The sequence below is a fragment of the Siniperca chuatsi genome, linkage group LG18, assembly GCF_020085105.1.
Source record: "Siniperca chuatsi isolate FFG_IHB_CAS linkage group LG18, ASM2008510v1, whole genome shotgun sequence".
NCBI lineage: Eukaryota > Metazoa > Chordata > Actinopteri > Centrarchiformes > Sinipercidae > Siniperca > Siniperca chuatsi.
The window spans coordinates 27,681,989-27,703,772 of record NC_058059.1 but is presented as its reverse complement, the minus strand read 5'-3'; the positions used below and the strand labels follow the sequence as shown (position 1 = coordinate 27,703,772).

At 40.9% G+C, this 21,784-nt stretch overlaps 1 protein-coding gene across 4 annotated transcripts in view; it reads right to left on the bottom strand.

The window, feature by feature from the left end:
* Positions 1-21,784, bottom strand: part of dcc (DCC netrin 1 receptor) — a 298,212-nt gene that overhangs the window by 82,511 nt on the left and 193,917 nt on the right. For all 4 annotated transcript variants that reach the window (XM_044173877.1, XM_044173878.1, XM_044173879.1 and 1 more), the window contains 4 exons: positions 9,889-10,030; positions 8,468-8,578; positions 6,277-6,471; positions 3,693-3,788 (listed from right to left, as the gene is read on the bottom strand). In XM_044173877.1, coding sequence (XP_044029812.1) covers positions 3,693-3,788; positions 6,277-6,471; positions 8,468-8,578; positions 9,889-10,030 — 544 coding nt within the window. The remainder of the gene's footprint in view (positions 1-3,692; positions 3,789-6,276; positions 6,472-8,467; positions 8,579-9,888; positions 10,031-21,784) is intronic.

The following is a 21,784-nucleotide window of genomic DNA, read 5'->3' as shown; positions in this document are numbered from 1 at the left end:
CTCTCTCTCCCGCTCTCTCCTGCTGTTTCTCTCTCTCTAGGTTCCATGTCTGACCTTCATCTCCCCTCTTTTGCTCTTCTTCCTCATCGCTCCTTCCTTCCACTTTTAAAGAAATCTCAATCAAAGACAACAAAATAAGACAACAAAAATAATCTTGTTTTGAAAGGTTTCACCATAAAAACATCCTGTAATGAAGGTTAAGCAACTGTGGTGAGCTGAGAGGTCTCTGCTGTTGGATTTTCCTGTGACTATCATCACATCATGAGGGTTGAAAAACCTCAGAAATGTGGCATTTTTATACGAGTAATAAAGGATTTATGCCAGCTGCAGGCTGCTGGGTGAACAGAGGAGGGCCCGCTGTTTAATTCATAAGATGAAACTTGGCTGAGAGTTGGATGTGTTTCATTTATGTCACTTCTACAGCCCATAGTCTGCAGGAAGAGCTAATGAGTCTCTCTCTCACACACAGGAGCACATACTAAGCCACACACCATGCATAAATATACACACACCTGCAGTTCATACATGTTAAACACACACAGACGGACTGTGACTGATGTGCGAACATTTTCATCGGGATGAATATTTCAGGACTCAGTGCTCTTGGATTCAGATTGAGGCGTAACTGTCAGACTATCACTTTAAAATCTTTTCTCCTGAATCAAAACTAGGCTCAAGTACAGACTTTTAAAGTTCTCACAAATATCCACTCAAGCACAGCTGGGAGATATATATATATATATATATATATATTTATATATATATATATATATATATATATATATATATATATATATATATATATATATATATATATATATATATATATATATATATATATATATATATATATATATAGTATAGTATACATCATGTCCCCAAAACCAAGATATCTGTATTTAGAAAACCAGTTACTACTGCTACATTTGCTGTAACTGTTACTGCTGTTACTGCTGTTACTTAATACTGCTAATGCTACTAGTATACTACTAAGGCTGCTAATACTACAGCCACTACAGTTACTGCGACGACTGCTGCTATTACCACTGTCATTAATAGTGTGACTGGTAATACTACTGAATCATTTCCTCAAAACCCAACTAACAGTGCTACTGTTAAACTATGCATTTTTTCCTTAATTTAAAAAAAAACACAGGTGTAGCTTTTCACATGACACTCAGACATTAGCAAGAAAAAAAGTGAAACAAATCTGCTCACTGAAGTAAGCGTCCTGAAGTTATCCTCCACATTTCTGGGAGTCTGCACTGTGTGCCATAAATAATAATAATCACAAAATTACATTGGTTAAACAAGGCTTATAGTGAAGGGATCTGAACTGCGATTTCCTCCCAAAGTCAGGGTGAAGCCACTAACCAGATGTGTGTGTGTGTGTGTGGGGGGGTACTCTTATCAATACTCGGTTCTTTTTCATTACGAAAGAATTATCTTTTTTTTTTTTTAAAAAGAACAAATTCAGAACAGGATTAGAATTGATTTATATTTTAAATAGAACTAAATATTGTTTCTAGAGCAGCAACAGCAAAATCACTATATAAACTCAATAATATCTCACTGGAAACAAATCTAAAATGTCAGTAAAATAAATCATATTCCTGACATCAAACTACTGAGTAAAGTTTAGAAAGAATGAAGAACTCAGTCAGTTCGAATCAGTCCTTCCTCTGCCGCCGCAGGTGCCGCTGGTAGAGAGAAGAGGGGCTGGTTTGGGGGGGGCTGCAGTCTCAGCTAGCAGCTAAGTTTACAAAAAGGGGTGAAATTTTAAGATTTGTGACAAACTAAGGTAAACTGTTTGTTACGAACAAGCTAAAATGAAAGCTGTCTGTATGTAGCCAATTAGCTAATAGCTTAACATGCGCGCTGCAGTTGTAACAACTGCGGACAAAGCTACTTTTTACTCGAGTTGTCGTGAACTCAAGTACAACGTTACCGTCGATTCACGTGGTTCACTGTCTCCACCGCGGCCTCTCTGCTCTGCTGTCCACTGTCCCTCGGGCAAACACGCAGAGGAGAGGACAGCTGAGCTAGTGCGACCATAACATATCTTTTTAACAGATCTGCATCTGCATGATTCACGTGGGTCACATTTTCAGGTTGGAAAATCTGGAATTCTGTGTTAATCTGTAAAAATCACATCCCTGATACTGAAAACAAGCCACACAATTGAATACTTCGGAAAATGGCGTTTAAGACTTTTTAATACTTTTTAAAACCCTGCAGACACCCTGGTGAAAGAAGCGGCTATAAAATGGTGAATACATTTTTTGGAGCGTCACAACTCGTCTGTGAAATAACTCGTTTCACTATCAGAACTAGATCCATTCGGTACAATAACATTTGCAAGGTCTAAAAGAGCTGCACGATTAAATCATTCTATCCCCGCTCAAGTTAGCAGAGGGCTAACCCGGAAGTTAGCCAGCTCGGCGGCAGAAGCCTCTAGTGCGCTTGCTCCTGTTAGGCTGCGGAAGCTACGTGGAAGATCCGGGTGATTTTATACCCTGAAGTCAAACTTTTTTTTTTTTTGGCTTCATGCGGCACAGAGCCCCACCTTCAAAACAGTTCTCTTTATACATCCATGGCCAGTAGTGTGAAATGGTATAAACTTCCTGTCTTTGAAGTGGGCATGGTCACCTCTCCCCAGTTAAATAATAATAACAATAATAGTATTATTAAGCAAAGAAAGGTTTATTTCAGTTTTTATCTGTTTATCCGGTTGCAAAGCGACGTCGGCAGCACTGCAGTGAAGCCAGAGCGACGGTTCGGGACCAACAGAGAGAGGAGATAGCTGTGTTGCCAGATCTCACGAGAGTGTTGCTGAGACAGAGACAGGTCTCGAACAAAGTTCATTTTCTCCTGATGTGTCCGTCTGAAAAATGCCATTTTAGTGTCAGAATGTTCAGAAGATATGTGGCTCGTGAAAATGGGTCCGATATTTAAAGCTACTGTTAGTACTACTACTGTCACTCATACTACTAATGCTGCTAAAGCTACTCGTAGTTATATACTATAGTAGCTACAGTATACTGTTACTGGTAATGCTACTGCTACTGCTGTTAATACAGCCAATACTGCTACTGCTACTGCTACTAGTTAGCCAACATATATGTGTTGTATACAACTGTGTCTACTGCTAATACTGCTAATTCTGCTAATATGGCTAATGATAATACTTACTACTACTACTAATGCTGTTGCTACTACTGCTAGTAGGCCTACTGCTGTTAATACTACTGTTACTTTAACTAATACTGCTACTACAAGTAGCCTGATAATAATGCCATTAGTGTCAGCATTGATACTGCTATTGCTACTGCTGTTACTGATTATACTACTGTCACTCATACTACTAATGCTGCTAAAGCTACTCGTAGTTATATACTATAGTAGCTACAGTATACTGTTACTGGTAATGCTACTGCTACTGCTGTTACTGATTATACTACTGTCACTACTAATAAAAATATTATGGCCACATCCCCACCATACTCACTCACAGCAGGCACAGTACATTACACTCTTATTTTTTCAGTTTTATATACTGACACTGAGATGACCCTCACGTTCTGGAGTGATGTGTAACCTGTTATTAAATCTGCTACATATCACACATCACCAGTGTACTACTAAACACTGGATAATTGTGGTTATTATCAGTGACTTATGTGTGATCGTACCTGTCAGAGATCGAGTGACGGCGCTCTCATACAGAGGAACTCCCTCTCCGGCATTATTGAACGCCTTCAGGGAAATCACATAGTGCGAGCTCGGCTCTGAGAGAGAGACAGGTAGACAGAGAGAGAGAGAGAGAGCGGCGTAAAGACTGGTTTTTAACGACATTCAGCAAATACAACATAGGTATTACATTATCATTTGCTTTCTTAGAATTGTATTTATTTCCCCTTCTATATGCTTCAGCAATATATATTTATTTAAATGTTATGTCAATAAAGTAAGTTGAAAGAAAGGTCAAAGCTTAGCCCAGCTTTACTTTGACTTTACTATGAACATACTAGGTTTCATTTGTCATATCACCAATATTACAACCAACATAATACATATTTTCAGAATTGTGTCTTGTACTGGAATCACTGGAATCATAATTTCTCTCCAAAAAAATAGCATTTTAGAAAAACGGACTTGGCATGACCACCAGTCAATAACTAAATCCTGGGAAATGACTGTGGTTGAGGTTGGAGAATTTACGGTAGCTTGCTGCTACTTTTTTCCACTTCGACGGTGAAACAGAGCAGCGAGTTGTTTCCTCCAGGTTTAAAGGACGTGGCGTTCTTTCCTCGGTCCTGACCTCACTGTGTCACATGAAGACAGCAGACATGACGACTGGAGGTGTCAGACCTGATTGTCACTCTTGATGTGATGATGTTGCATGTTCTCTCCATGTAGCGTCAGACCTTCACTCACTTAAACAAACAGGCCCGCCCCGCTCCCCAGACGCCTGGCCACATGAATAAATGATCACTATGAATTATAAATGCCATGCACATATGTACACTCGCTCCCATGTGTGCATGCAACAAGAAGGCTGGATTTTATTTTTTCATTACATTTTCATCTGCTTATAAAAACTCACACAATTTGTTATTGTCTTTTTTGCTTGCTGCGGTCGCTGGGGTGGATGTTTTCTCACAATTAGATTTCCACCTCAAGCAGCTTTATTATTTAATTCCTTTAAATTATTGATTGTAATTAAATGGGGATTTCATCATCATAATGAATTAATGGAACAGGGGAGCACTGTGTCAATATTGGCACTTCGTCGGCAGAAGCTGGATTTCTGACGGATGCAAATATTAACTATTGGGTGTGAATTCATGGACTGATGAATTATTTTGGTGCGGATCAGACTGGGATAAAAGATATATGTGATTAATCTTCTGCTCCCCCCCCCCTCTCTGCAGCGGGCTCTGGCTCTCAGGACTGCTGTGTCCGACACCATTGCCAGTTTGCCCTTTAGCATTTTTTAGACTGATTCCAGTATTTTAAGCTTAAATAAAAGATTCTGTATTTCTCCACCAGAATTTGATTACAGGCACCGTGAAGATGGCTTTGAAACAAAAATAAAATAAAAATTCTTGTAAAGCTGTTAGGGAAATGTCCTTGGAAAGAACTATGTAATCTGGTACTAATTATAGGACACATGACCTCAGTGTTTCTAAAATCCTGGCTATTGCCCTGCTGTCAAATTTAAGACCTGATCCGAGACCAGAAGCTCTATTTTTTTCTTAATTTCAACCATTACTGAGCTCTTACAGCTAACGCAACACATGAGCCACAGTCTATCTCTTGCACTCTGCCCACTGGGCATTGAGTATCGACCTGCATCACATGACACAGACGATTGGCACAGTCAAAGAGAGAAATTTGAAAACAGCCAAACCTGAACCCTAACCCGACCCAAAACCTGATACTTTGTGACTGATCAGGTCGGGTAGCGGAGCTCTCCTGTAGAGGCGGCCTACAACGCCGTCTGTCCATCGCTGACTGACACACAGTTTCACTGTGAAACCTCTCTAACATCTGCTAAATTAATGGCTGACAGAACTTCATGGAAAAGTTTTACACTCACCCTGCCTTTCATGCTGGTCTGCCTGAATTTGTTTTCCAGGATTTATTACATTGTTGGGCTGTCAGACTAGAGAGGCAAAAGATTTTTAACATTTCAGTTGAATACTCTGCCTTAGTCTTATCGATCAATACATATATTACATGTTCATATTCGTCTCCCTTTTCCTAGGACTAGCAATCCATGAATGTTGTCCACACTGCTACTGTCCCACGGGTGGAGCAGTGGATTGTCAAAGGTTAAAGCTGTGATAAATACAAAAGTAAGTAAAATACAATACGTCGGTACGTCAATACGTAATACCATTACTCACTCAGTAGGCTGCTACTGCTACTACTTTGTTTCAGCAGTCAGTGGTGTCTGGAAAGCTAATCACATTATTTGTATCCATCAGAGAGGCCTCCTGGTGTAGCCTAGCCAGCTAGCAATACAGTTCAAATAACTGCAGCAGATCGGTTGACTACGTCGTGGTCAATGTAACTTTTTTTTACACTAATATGACATTTAAATGTTTCAGTAACATGTTCATGGAAATTGTTTTTGTATGAATTGTAAATCAAATAGCTGGAGTTGTGGAAGGTGTAGTTCTTGTTTGATGGTGCTAGGTTAGCAGTTCCCCCTAGCTTAGCATAAAGACTGGAAGCAGTATCTCTGAGTCCACTGTTTCCCCCCTTTACCTAGGTTTTCAATGGAGTAGTATCTCTGCTTGCTGTCCACTCGGACCGTCTCGGCGTAGGGACTTCCCACTCCGTAGCCGATGATGTAACCTCGAACTAAGATGTTTGGGCTGAGGGGTGGAGTCCAGGACATGATGATGCTGTTTGGCAGCGGCCTGACGTGCAGAGAGCTGGGCTGGTCGGGCACCTGACTCTCTGCAAAAACACAAACAATGAAAGGTCACACCAAAGAAAAAGACAACAGCGATGATCTCAAACCTCCATATTTCTGTAGTCCTGGCTACAGCCCTGACCCCCCCCCCCATTGGCAGTTTTAAAGCTACCCTGTTAGCAGCAGCAGCAGTAGCAGGTACTTAAAGCAATTGGGCTAACAGATGCTAACCCTGTTAGCTGTGTATTAAGCCCCAATAAGCCCTGACACTTTGTGTTATTCCTCAGTATCAGATTTGATCAGATTAGTGTGCTCTCGGCCCTCGGGGGAGACGCTTCATATCACTTTATTGAGTGATAATCCATTGAAATGAGATTTGCGTCTCCCTCTGTCCCGCCTGGAAACACGGTTAGCATGGATGTGTTTGTTTTTTATCTCAGCAGCATCCTGCTGACCAGGACCTCCTCCTCCCGAGCTTCAGCCTGAGGTCAGTTTTTCTAATTATGCTGCTAGAAATTATTAGGTGACCAAACCCAAGAGCTGCAGCCCATTTGCTTTTCTCTCTCTCTCCTGTCATTTTTTTTCTCTTTCTTTAATTTGACTTTCTTACTCCAGTGAAAAAAACGTCTTCCTCAGGCACTGTAGAAATCATCTGCTGACCAAAGCCGAAGCCAGTCTCTCAAACCAAACTGTCTTCCCATTAATAACATTTCATGACGTTTTTTGCAGCAGCCAAGTCGTCTGTCCTTACATTTGGGGTCAAATGATGGTGTCGCTTCAGCAACGATAAGATTTCTTTTCAATTCTCATTTTTTGAACAGCAGCCTGTTTGAAAAAATGGAGAGACAACTTTCCTGTTCTTTGCTCCTTACCACTAGCAGGGTAAGCAATGGTAAGTTTGTCTTGAGTAGCACTCCTACAGCAAAATGATTTTGATTATCAAATGTCATGGCTTACTGTCCACTATATTTTGGAATGTCATTTACAACACTGACAATCTGACCTGATGGTGGTCAACAAAATCATTATTTCATTATCATTTTAAATGAAAACTCAAAAGAATGTTTTTCCAACTTGCTTTAACCTAGAATCTTTCCCTGCAAACACTATTTATTATTTCTGTTAGGTAACCCTTTCCTTTAACCCCCTCTATTTAGCATTTATAATCAGTATACAAACATTTATTGATAGGATTTATAATACACTATAGTGTAGTTGTTTGCAGCTATAAGGCCACTTTAAAGTGTTTATTACTGTACAGTATTTGCCAACAATTATAACTTCTCTCACGAAAACATATTTTATATTATTACAACTGGGTTTTACTATTGCCATTCATTTTCTGTTTGTACTGTACAGCAGCCTCCACCTATGGGTGCCCACAGAAGGAGTAATACTTGTTGTCAAATACACTTAAATCTGCTTGTAACTACATTATATTTGTGTAGCTGTTTGTTCAGTCTTCATGTTGTACTTAATGTCTCACAACAGCAACAATTTCGAGGGGTTTATTGCATGTTAAATAGCCTACACACTTTACATTAAATAGTAGACGGTACAGCCCGTGTGGGCGTCATTTACATTAGAACTGAAAAGAAACAGAGGAAGAAAGAGGAAAGAGGAAACCTCCGGGTGTCGTTGCTTCAGCATGTTATGCCATAGAAATGGAATTAATTTTTTGGGGGTATGGAAAAACACAGACTTTTGTACCATTGCTTTGCAACTGCGGTCATAAGTTTGTCTACTGTACCCTGTGATCCTATAAACCATTTATTAAATGTTTATACTGCTTATAATATTGATTATATATTTCATGGATATGCAAGTTTTCCACCTCCCCCTGCTCCTTCTGACCTTCCCATCCCTCCTTCCTCCCCTGAGGCGAATCTTCCCCCCATCTATCCATCTCAGCCCTGAACTGGTTAAATATTTATGTGTGTGTTGGGACAGTGGAGGTATTTACATGCTGTTGCACAGATCACTGCTATCACACACACACACACACACACACACACACACACACACTCTCTCTGTTCTTACCATCCAGGTCGTTCTCCGGCGTCTCAGCGGTGTACCAGTCACTGGCCGGACCTGTTCCATTGGCTGTCATGGCTGCTACCTGGAAACTGTACTGACTGCCCTTCTCTAGACCTGGGGCAAGAGAGAGAGAGAGAGAGACACTACAGGGTTATGTGATGGTCATCAGGATGATCTCTGTCCAGTTTTTCTGCAGTAGATGGTTTCTCATAGACAGTGTGGCGTGACTGACAGTTGGAGCAGTTTAAGGCTTAGATGGACACGACTCTCCTGGCTGAGGCATTTTGGTTTGTGCCCGTTCACAACGCCCCTTGGAAATTGAAAATGAACTGAGAGGTTCCATGCCAGGCTAGGTAAAGCTCTAAGAATAGCAAAATCATCAGTATGTTGTTTGTTGTAACCAACACTTTAAAATTCTGGCTATAATATGCACCACAGCCTCTATGGCGTGCTAGCAGAATTTTACACTATTAGTGTTTTCTTTTATCAATTTTGTTAAATTAGTTTTTGTTTTTTAATTTGGTGGTGGAAGTCTAGAGCTTAGAGAAGCCAGCTTTTTATAGAAAGGCTTCCACTTTGAGCCCACAAGCCTTTAGTTCAAATTTTTTGCAAAGATTACGAGCTACAGAGCAAACAAACATAAGCGTTTAAACCCTCTGATTTGAATTCCTTCTAACTGAAGATATTATGATCTTTGTCACTTCTGAGCTTACTGTGTAGTGAAAATTAAAGTGGTAATAAAGTTTCAATGTGTCGTTCTTTTAATCTCCTCAGTGAAGCTGCAGTCCTTTATTTAAAAAAAAAGTAAAAAGGAGTGATTATTGCTGACAGCCAGGCTTGAAGAGGGCAGATCAGATTCAACACAAACATAAACACCTGCCACTGGGGAATGAATTCCTGTGCGGACAGACAGATGAAGTTAACATCAGTGGAAAATAATGAAAAGGAAGATCAGTTTCATTCAAATCCTGCACACCTCAAATTGAAATATTAGCTGGTGGCAGATTGAATGCGCACACACACACGTGCAGACTTCTTTTCTTTCAGAGGAGAAAAAAAACAGACACAAGTCCACTGTGTAACCCACCTACACCCACACTCACTAAAAACACACACACACACACACACACACACACACACACACACAGACACGTCTTGAGGATTTGAATCTTCTCTTTGTCTGTATTGATTGAATGTTCATGGAAGACAACTTTGTCAGCCTAAAGTGGCATTCAGTGAAAACATTTGTCTTTGTGTTTTCCTTAAATCCTTGCATATGGATATACAATCTGGTTAAATTAGGCAGATTCTTAGAATCTAGGTTCTTTTTTGTAGTTTGGTCCAAACAATGAGACTGACTGTAAAAACAAAGAGTCCAGTTTTATCAAATTTACTGAGCCTTAAATCAAACTGCGGAGACTCACCTGTGAACAGGTACCAGAAATTGTTGGGTTCGATGGCCTCTTGGTCGCCACGGCGACCGGTCTTCCTGTATTTGATCTTGTAGGCAGTGATGATGCCATTCTGAGCGCTGCGCGGAGGCGGCTGCCATGACACCTTGATGCTCTGAAAGACAATAGAGACAGAGAAAACAGTGAGTAAACTAATCGTGTCACAAAACATCCTCTGACTGAAGACATGGACGGATAATGAGACAATATGCCCCCCACCCCACATAGGAGGAAGACCACCAGACTGACAGCTTTAAAAGCAGCTGTAAGTCATGGTCGTATTTTTGCGTCTCTTTGTTGTTGTTGCTCTTTGTGGCAGCACTGTAATGCAAACACATGAGCCCCCCTGCAGCTAACCCTGAGTGGGCCCCTTCCCTGCAGCACAGAGCAGGTGAATTTTAACATCTTGATACACACATTATAGAAATGTTGAGGATCAGATAATGTGAATTTCAGTCTGATTGCCCATATTATGACTATATTTGAAATATGAAATTTAAAAGACAAAAATCAAGAAAGCATCTATTTTTTTTCAGTGTTTAAACCCTCACCAGTTTAACTGTGATCCGTCTAGGAGTAAGAAAAACAAACCATATGAATAACAATAATAATAATAATAAAACATTTTATTTGAATAGTGCTTTAAAGGGTACTCAAAGACACTTTACAAGACAGAGACAGTAAAAGCAATATCTGTATAAAAACAACAAGAAGCAATAACAGTATAGGCTAGGTTGTGGAGGACTTTGTATGTGATGAGGAGAATTTTGAACTGGATTCTTTATTGAATGGGAAGCCAGGAGGTCTTGAAGGACTGGGGTGATGTGATCTCTGGTTCTGGAGTGGGTGAGCAGACAGGCAGCTGGGTTTTGGATGTATTGTAGTTTGTTAAGGATTTTGGTGGACATGCCGCACAGAATGCTGTTGCAGTAATCAAGTTGTGAGGTGATGAAAGCGTGGATGAGCATTTCAGCAGCTGAGAAGGAGAGGGAGGGACGAAGACGGGCAATGTTTTAAAGATGAAAAAGGCAGTTTTTCTAATGTAATTAACGTGGCGTTAGAAGGAAATGGTTTGATCAAAGATGACACCAAGGTTACAGATGTGTGTGGTAGCAGGAACATTGGAGCCGTCAATGCATAGTGAAAAATCGTAGCAGGATTTGATGAGGGATTTGAGGCCCATGGTGAGGATTTCAGATTTGTCGCTGTTGAGTTCGAGAAAGTTAGCTTTCATCCAGGATTTTATATCTGTGAGGCAGTTTGTGAGGGTGGATTCAGTGGCATCAGAAATGGATTTGATTGAGATGCAGAGCTGGGTGTTGTCGGCATAACAGTGGAAATGGAGGCCGTGGTGGCGTATGATGAGTCCCAGGGGAGTCATGAAGAGGATGAAGAGGAGGGGACTGAGCACCGAATCTTGGGGGACACCTTGAGAGACTGGGGCTGTGTTAGAGTTGGGTTTATTGATACTAATGAACTGGTGGTGGTTGGAGAGGTATGATTTGAACCAGGAGAGGGCAGTGTCAGTGACACTGATGGAGGACTCAAGGCTGGAGAGGAGGATGCCGTGATTGATGGTGTCGATGGCAGCAGTGAGGTCAAGTAAGATGAGGATGTTGAGAAGGTGGGCATCAGTGGAGAGGAGGAGGTTCATTGGTGACTTTGATTAGGGCGGTTTCTGTGCTGTATTTCTGTACCGATTTTTGCTTGGTAGAATGACAGGAAGTTTATCAACTGTGAAGGATTGGGAGAGTTTGTCTATAGGTTTGAGAAGCTTGTTTACTGTGGAGAAAAGGACCTTAGGGTTAGCAGAACCGGAATGCATGGGGCCAGAGTAGTAGGTGGAGCGTGCAGTGTTGAGAGCATATTTGTATACATGTATGTAGATGGATGGACTTGATATTACGGAGAGTGATGGTGCACGTGTGTTTGGGTTCTGGGATGGGGATTTCAATGTCCATGATGATAGGTGAGGTCAGAGCCGGAGAGGTGGTTGATGGTGATTCCAGTGGACCAGACCAGGTTGAGGATGTGCCCACGGTTATGGGTGGGGAAGTTGATGTGTTGAGTGAGGTTGAAGCAATTAAGCATGTCCCGAAATTCTATGGCTATTTTACAGTCTGTGGAATCGATGTGGATGTTGAAATAACCCAGGAGCAGGTGAGATAAGAGCTGGGTAATGAAAACCAGAGAGTTTGAAAGACAGGTGTTCAAATAAGGACAGAGCTTTGATGGTAATCAAGCTGGGTTTTATATGTTGGGCATAAAGGGCAGCAGTTCCACCACCAGGTAGTGGTATCCACTGGGGGGTAGTTTGGTGAGTGTAAGGTAGTCCCGGGGTTTTCCCAAGTTTCAGTAAGACAGAGAATATTAAGTTTATTGTCAGTAATAAATTCATTGAGGATGAGACTTTTATTGTGTTGAACAGAGCAAGTTTCATAAAGTGTTTTCTGATTGGTTGGGAGGTTTTGGGTAGGGTTTGGAGGTTGGCTGTGCTTGTCTGTTTTGATGATGTAATGAGGAAGTGGGTGTGCGGTGCTGTGTCCACAGAGATGGAATGGAGTTGACAGAAGAGGAGTTATAAATAAACTTGCGCCGGGAGCCTCTGTGAACATAGCTGGGACGGCAAGTATTCCCACAGGAGTGTTTAGACAGTGGGGGGTGAAATTATTATTTAAACAGAGGAGATCGGAAGTGGAGTAATGTAGAACCATGACAGTTGCAAGCCTAGCATCAGGAACAATAGCTGCAATTACATGGACGATATTTCTTCAACCTGATTAGAAAGCCTTTAATCAGAATATAACTTTTCTGACATGGGCAAAGTGGTTCCGCTCACTATGAAGCGTCAAATCTGCTGGAAATATAACAGAAGAAGAAGTTCTTTCTGTGTCAATACTTGCTGCATTCACGTGGATTCAAGGAGAAAATAGACAGCAAATCAGACATCATGTCAGGCCATATTAGCTTAGCAAGCTATCTGGCTAGCTATTAACTTTGTGTAGACGACATCACCATAGCAACATATCTTCATGCGTGTTTCATTTTGCTGTCCTGCCATTCCGTCAAACTGTTCATTTTTTCCGTGCTGTCCAGAAGGGTTTGACCATCTGCCATCTACTGTCTGGAATTTTTATTCTGATTGGGGTATTATTCCAATTATTAGTGGAATATTAGGGTTCATGTAAACAGAGCTACTGTCAAGCGAGGCTCATGGCCAGGAGCAAGGTGCAGAGTGCAAATGGAGGACTGCCCGGCAGCACAGGAAAGTCCACAACACAGCAGCCAGCAAACCGATAGATGCGGCCCAAGGGCACTGTCCCAGTGCCTCGCCACTGAGCTAACAAGGCAGCGGCCCCAGCCCACAAGGACCAACCGCACCAGTTCAGCGGGAGTCCCGCCAGGAACACACCCCACATCAGAACCAGAGACCAAACAGCCATGAAGACTGGAAAGAGACAATCCAGCCCGGTGAGTCCGCTAGCAGGCTGGCCAATGCAGGGCCACGGAACCATGCACCAGAACAGAGGAATTAGCCAGGGATACACACAGCAGCAGTAGCAGCAGAAATCAACCAGGGATTCAGCCCAGGTCAGGCAGCCAGGTGGGTCCGGCAGAAGCCGGCAGGCAGCAGGCGGGCAAGCAGGTCAGTCATGTTTGGATCAAGTAGTCCAGGCGACTGGGAGCAGACACACTCGGCTAACATATACGGAGCAGGGCTAGTCCAAAGTGCTTTGGTGGTTAGAGAGTATCCTATCAGACAACATGTCATATTATGGAGAAAACATTAAAAATTGGATGGGGAAGCGGCAGCCAAAGTGCGCCAGCATACTTCCTTCCTGGCTGGGAAGATAAAAATGGCCAATGTCACCTTATAAAATTGACATTCAGTGAATGAGTATTATCTTTACAATGATACCATGGCCATGCATACACTCTAGGGATTTCAAATTATAAACAGCTAAAACTATTTTTTATTTTGTATAAAAAATATAGGCAGAGATGCACAAAGTTAATAAATGATCCCTGAGAGGAAACTTATTGTTCAATTCAATTCAATTTTATTTATATAGCGCCAATTCATAACAGAAGTTATCTCATTGCACTTTTCCTACTGAGCAGGTCTAGACCGTACTCTTTATAATATTATTTACAGAGACCCAAAGTTAGCTATAAACTAATTTACATCTTTCCATGAGCAGGAAACAGAGAATAACATCTCTGTTAAGAAAATTAACTGTTGTGTAAAAACACTATAAGAAGACAGTACATATTCACTGTACAACAACAACATCAGCAACAACAACATCAAGATTTCACAACAATCTGTATCTTTGTGATACAGGTGTATCACAAAGATATGACATGAATGCAGCATTGTGGTTGAGTATGTCTGTGTTTTCATCACAGCGAGGTGTGAAAAGGGACTGTAAATCTGACCAGCGGATCAGTAGAGAGGCCCATCTGGTTTCTGTTGTGTATATGTTTTTGTTCAAATGAGTGTGATGCTGAGCTTCTTTCTGTATTTTTCTGTTTTTATTGAATCGTATGTGCGTATATACATTGCATATATTTCTATCTGTACGTGTATAAGTGTGTGTCTCTGTGTGTGTGTGCTTGTTTGGGTGTGTGTTGCATGAATTTTAATTGCTTTATTTGCATGTTAACAACCCACCTCTGACACACACACACACACACACACACACACACACACACACACACACACAGCAGATGTTTGCTTGGCCCCCAGTGTGCTCTGCTCTGCGAGGCAGCTGCCATCAACCATTCTGCTGATATACTCAGTATGCCCCCGTATGGGTGTGTGTTAGGTGGGCTGAACATTAATGAATGAAGATTAATGAATTAGAAAAGTAAAAAAAAATTGATCCATCTCCATCTCTCTCTGTTGTATCTACCTCTCTCTACCTCTTTCTTTGTTTTGACTACTAATAAGAATGATAAAATAAATTACAACTTTATTGCACTGAAACGTAATCATTCAATTCAATTTTATTTATATAGCGCCAATTCATAACAGAAGTTATCTCATTGCACTTTTCCTAAAGAGCAGGTTTAGACCGTACTCTTTATAATATTATTTACAGAGACCCAACAAATCCCACCATGAGCAAGCACTTGGAGACAGTGGCAAGGAAAAACTTCCTTTAAGATGAAGAAACCTCGAGCAGAACCGGACTGAATGGTCTGGCGTTGCTGTGTTTTGGGAGAGAGAGGGGAGCACAATGCAAATAATTGAATTTTAAATTAGTAATAATGTGATGGTAGTGGTAATATTAATATTAATAGTAATAGGAATGACAGTCATAGGAATAATAATGACAATAATAGTAACAGAGCCAATAACAACAACTGTAATAGCAGTTGTCGAGCAGGAACACGGGGGCAGCAGGTGGCCCACAACCACAGATCCAGTTTCTGCAGCTCCGGAGGCAGAAATACCTGCTGAAAGCGACAGAAGGAGGATGCGTCACTCATCCTTTACAATCATGGAATGTACAACTTGTTTATTATCTCTTATGGATATACAGCTGGCTCCTCCAGAATCTAGATTCACTGTAAAACTGAAAAAGGTGAGAAAGCTCAAATGGCAAAGCAACAATATTAGACAGTTATACAGCAGCTCCGGAGGCAGAAATACCTGCTGAAAGCGACAGAAGGAAAAAGGAGAGAAACGAGAAAGCACAGAACTAAGGGAGAGAGAAGATGTCGAGTTAGTAACATGCATTAATGGGATAAAAATGCATACAGATGGAGAGGGAGAGAGGAAAGAGGTGCATCATGGGAAGCCTCCCAGCAGTCTAGACCTATAGCAGCATAACTAGGGGATGGTTCAGGACTCACCCAAGCCAGCCCTAACTATAAGCTTTATCAAAGAGGAAAGTCTTAAGCCTACTCTTAAATGTGGAGACCCAAACCCAAACTGGGACCTGATTCCACAGGAGAGGAGCTTGATAACTGAAGGCTCTGGCTTCGATTCTACTTTTGGAGACTCTAGGAACCACAAGTAACCCTGCATCCTGGGAGTGCAGTGTTCTAGTCTGGTAATAAGGTACTATGAAATCTTTGAGATACGATGGTGCCTGACCATTAAGAGCTTTTTAAATTCTATTCTGGATTTTACAGGGAGCCAGTGCAGTGAAGCTAATATTGGAGAAATATGATCTCTTTTCCTAGTTCTTGTCAGTACACGTACCACAGCATTTTGGATCAACTGAAGAGTCTTAAGGGACTGATTTGGGCAGCCTGATAATAAGGAATTGCAATAGTCCAACCTATTGAAGTTTGTTTCACGTGGAAGTTAAAGGATAAATCCTGATAACTTTGAGGTTCCTTACAGTGGTGCTGGAGGCCAGGACAATGCCATCTAGAGTAACTATATCTTTAGATAGTCTCGGAGGAGTTTGGGGCCAAGTACAATAACTTCAGTTTTGTCTGAGTTTAACATCAGAACGTTGCAGGTCATCCAGGTCTTTATGTCCTTAAGGCATGCTTGAAGTTTAGTTAACTGGTTAGTTTCATCTGGCTTGATCAATAGATATAATTGGGTATCATCCGCATAACAATGAAAGTTTATGGAGTGTTTCCTAATAATATTGCCTAGAGGAAGCATATATAAGGTGAATAGAATCTGTCCAAGCACAGGACCTTGTGGAACTCCATGACTAACTTTGGCGTGTACGGAGGACTCACCGTTGACATGTACAAACTGAGATCGATCTGATAGACAGGATGTAAACTAGCTTAGTGCGGTTCCTGTAATGCCAATTACATGTTCCAGTCTCTGTAATAGGATGTGATGGTCAATGGTGCCGAACGCAGCACTAAGATCAAATAAGACAAGTACAGAGACCAATCCATTGTCTGATACAATTAAAAGGTCATTTGTAATTTTCACCAGTGCTGTCTCTGTGCTATGAAGCACTCTAAATCCTGATTGAAAATCCTCAAATACACTATTGCTATTTAGGAAGTCACACAACTGATTGGCGACTGCTTTCTCAGGGATCTTAGAAAGAAAGGGAAGGTTAGATATAGGTCTATGGTTGGCTGAAAGACCCTGGATCAAGAGTGGTCTTTTTAAGAAGAGGTTTAATTACAGCTTTAAAGGACTGTGGTACATAGCCTGTTAGTAAAGACAGACTGATCATATCCAGTAAAAAAGTGCTAACTAAATCATCAACATTGAGGTCAGAGGAAATTTAGAAATTTGGGTGACGAGGGTGACCTGATACACATTCCTGATTATTATTCTGCTGATTGACAGGTGGCAGTAATGCGCCAACAAATGTGGCCAACAAATGCAAAGAAGAAGAAGACAGCTATCAAGCAAACATGGATGTTAAGAATTGTTTCAAATAGGTTTCAAATTTGTCTAAAACATCTGATAATCAGATAGTGTGGATTACTCCACCACTGAAAATACACAAACATTTTATACAAAACACGCACAGCTCAGAACCAGACAGCCACTTACACATGTACAGATTGTATCACACACATTCACACATCTGTTGCTGGTGTCACATTAACACACACCCATACACACACTCAGAGTGATGGTGTGTGTATCCCACCATCATCTGTGGTGTAAGTCAAGGGGCCAACAAGCAGTTTAAATATTCAGCCAGTGTTACTGTGATGACGGCCACAGAGGAATTCATTAACATTTAGCTGCACCTGTTCCCTCTGCTGCTCCTCATCCTGCTAATTGATTACAGCAGAACTGATTACTGAGAGGGAGGAGGGAGAGGAGAAGAGAAGAGAGGCAGAAGTATGAATGGAGAGAAAAAGAAAGGGACAGATTGAATAAATGTGTATGTCGGCCAAATTCCTCTATATACTCCCTCCATCTCTGTCTGGTAGGGCATCACCATGTGCTTCATTAACTAATTAGCCACTTTGACAGGACACAGTTGGATGTGAGGTCTCCATGGAAACGATACAGAAGTTAAATTCATGTTGGAACAACTCCCACAGAGACACAAAGAGGTAAATGATCCATGAAGGAGGACAACACTACCACCACAACAAGTCTCTACTGCAAGCGAAATATTAAAACAACAGCAACAACTACTACAACCTTCCTTGGATTTTTTCATTACTGTTAGTACTATTAATAACATCATTGCAACATCTACGGCTATAATTACAATACTGTCTGCTACTGCTGCTACTGCTAATACTACTATTACTGCTTCAGCTAATGTTCTCAAGGCTGCTACTACTGCTATTGCTGTTGCAGCTACTAATGGTGATACTGCTATATAACTAGTGCTACTAGTATAACAAACTGATGAATCTAAAATCCAACCTTTCTTTTGCCTGAAATAAAATATACTGGATTTATTCAGTTTAAAGCGTTAGTGTAAACTGACACCATTCACCTCCATCCTTCAGATTTCTACTTCTGTCAGTATTTTCAGATGTGTTTATGCTGCTAGAATTTGTCTCCAAAAAACCATCTCACTAGCTGGCATCAGACCTACATTGTATATTATTGGTTAAATTCCACTCTCCACCTGCTGCTAATGAAACAGCTGAACCACAGTCTGCTGTGTTCATTAAGTTGTTCAGTTTCATCTCTTTCACAATGCTCACTGAACTAAATGGGTTCCATGGATCAATTAAGGCAGTTTCAGATTTACTTTCTTTCCTTGTGTGAATTAGAGGTGAAGTGGCCTCAGGCTGTGCTGTAACACTGAATCATTTCTCTGTTTTTTTCTGTCTGAGTGGAGCAGAAAATGTTGGGAGCAGAAATCCCTCCTGCAGCTGCTTTGTATTCAGATGTAGTTGATACTGTAAAGCAGCAGGGCAAGCGAAGCCGTGGCCTCGTTCACAGTCTTCTAACAGGCAGAGAGACTCCGTCTTTTTTAATTTTCCCTCAGAGGACGCGAGTAAAATGCAGGGTGGTCTGCAAAAAGCTGATGAAGATAACAAGTATTGATAATAAGCAAAACAACAGACATCTGAGGGAACCTTAATGAAGATAATGAACAGAGACAGCAACACTGCTAATATTACTATTATGATTACTTATAATAACACTTGTTGCTCATGCTGTTACTGCTAAGGAATGTTCTGCAGAAATGCTTATAAGGGATAAGCATATCATTTATCAGTCATAAAAGTAAAACTCTTGGCTGGGCCAATACACCAAGCTTATATCTTGCCTCAATAAGTGAGTGAGTCCTGATATCTTAAAGTCTTTAGCTGTGATTCATTATTAAGTGTGAAAGTTCTGTGAACTTGTGTTCTTTAGTTGTAGAGTGCAGGAAAAACAACTTTCAGACTATTTTATACAAAACTCCTATAACTTTAACTAAGTGTTACCATAATAGTACTATTTTAAACTACTTTGACCTTGTCAAGTAAATTAACTTGAGTGCAAATTCCAAGTGGATACAATGAGTTACTTTAACTTAGAGTAAATTAACAGAAGTGAAATTTCAAAGTTGGACAAACTCAAAGACAAAGACAAGATATTGAAAGTATAACTGTCTAAGATGGTTGCCTTGATTGTAAATTCAATTCAATTCAATTTAATTTAATTGTATTTATATAGCGCCAATTCATAACAGAAGTTATCTCATTGCACTTTTCCTATAGAACAGGTTTAGACCTTTATAATATTAATTACAGAGACCCAACAAATCCCACCATGAGCAAGCACTTGGCGACAGTGGCAAGGAAAACCTTCCTTTAAGAGGCAGAAACCTTGGACAGAACCAGACTCAATGGTGGGCGGCCATCCGCAGCTGCCGTGTTAGGTTTTGAGAGAGAGTGAGAGAGAGAGAGGTTTTGAGAGAGAGAGGGGAGGGGTTTGGGTTAGGGAGGCACAATGCAAAGACCACGTAGAATTATTATTTTTTTATATAGTAGAATAGTAATTATAGTGTTAATATTAATAAATTAGTAATAATAGGAATGACAGCTATAGGAATAATAATGACAGTATTAGTAACAGAGCCAATAACAACAACTGTAGTAGCAGTTGTCGAGCAGGACCACTAGTGGCCCACAACCACAGATCCAGACTCTGCAGCTCCGGAGGCAGAAACACCTGCTGAAAGCGACAGAAGGAGAGAGGATGGAGGAGGAGAGTAAAGGATGCTGTGTCACTCATCCTTTACAATCATGGAATGTACAACTTGTTTATTATCTCTTATGGATATACAGCTGGCTCCTCCAGAATCTAGATGCACTGTAAAAATGAAAAAGGTGAGAAAGCTCAAAAGGCAAGGCAACAATATTAGACAGTTATACTTTCAATATCTTCTCTTTGCCTTTGAGTTTGTCCAACATTGAAATTTCACTTCTGTTAATTTATTAAGTTATTTAAGTTATTAAAGTAACTCATTGTATCCACTTGGACCCACTTTTCAGAGGCAAACCACCCTTTGCCTCCAATTTGGACTTCAGCTTCATGCAAATATAAAACACCTTTGAAATAATAATGTGTGTGGTTCTCAATGAAAAGTTATTTATCTGTTGTTTTTTTGGTTGCTGGTGATGGTTACAAAAGAAACAGTCGCTCCAAGATCTTTGGCTAGTCTCACTCTTACCGTCCTTATCTACAGTTTAATACTGCTGCATTCATTTAAAACTCCAAACATAGGCAACATAGGCATCCAGTCATACTGTCCAGTTAAAGTTAATCCACACCTTCCAGCCAACCACATGTACATCTGGGTACAAATAAACTAGAAAACACTGGGTGTTTTGATGTCATATACCACCAGTGTGTGTTGCCCTTTAAATGTAAACACCAATCTGATGCTTCATGACAGTGGAGCTCAAAGCAGAGGTAGTGATTCAAACAAGAAACTTTGTCAAAAGGTCCTGACAAGTCTGCATCTTTCTCTTTGGCTATCTCAGGTCATCCAGCAAAAGAGCTGAACCTGTTTTGGTGTCTGATGAATCTTCAAACTCATGGATCTGTTACTGAAAATGGACTTCCTGGATCACATGTCATCTTCTCATGTGTACCTGAAACAACATGCCCCCACCAACATAGCCCCACGCAGTGCTGTTTTCAGTCTGAATAAGTGTCAACATTGCATACGTACACGTAGGATTTTGTGTCATGGATAATGCCAAAGACTGTTGTACCATGTGACTCTTAGGTCATTGTAACAGTGGTGTGTTGAGAGTTGGGCAGGTTAGCTGTGACATCACTGAACTTCACCAGTCTGTCTACTTCCTGTCACTGAGGCAGAATCACAGTGAGACAGGTGCCACTTTTGTCCAGAAACCAATCTGTTTGCCTTCGCTCATGAACCTGCTGCTTTTTCTCCTGCTCTGCATAAAGAGGGAGTTATTTAGAAATCTAGAAATAACAACACTGGTGCATTTCATACAGTCAGTTTCATTGTATTTCCAGCTGTACTTCGACTCTTTGTACTGCTGAGCAGTTTGTCAGATCGATGGATGAAAAAGCTTTGAAGAAAAACAAAACTTGAATCTGGAATTAATTCAGTGGGTTTCTCTTCTGGTTCTGTATGCTGAGCTGCAGTGTGAGCGCTGCATACAGAACACCTCATCCACCCTGTGACCTCCACACACACACACACACACACACACACACAGGGCCAGGTGAGTAAACACTCCCTGAATTCAATCTGTGATTGTTTGTTCATGTCCTCTGGGTGAGAGCTGCAACCACATCAACTGTGTGTGTGTGTGTGTGTGTGTGTGTGTGTTAATGTCCTCTGGGTACGCGGAGCAATCACATGGAGGGCAGACTGTCTCTATTTGCTCTGCAATACAACATGCAACACTATTCAGTGTGTGTGGGTGTGTTTGTGTGTGTGTGTTTGTGTGTGTGTGTTCATAAAATAAACAGCTGTTA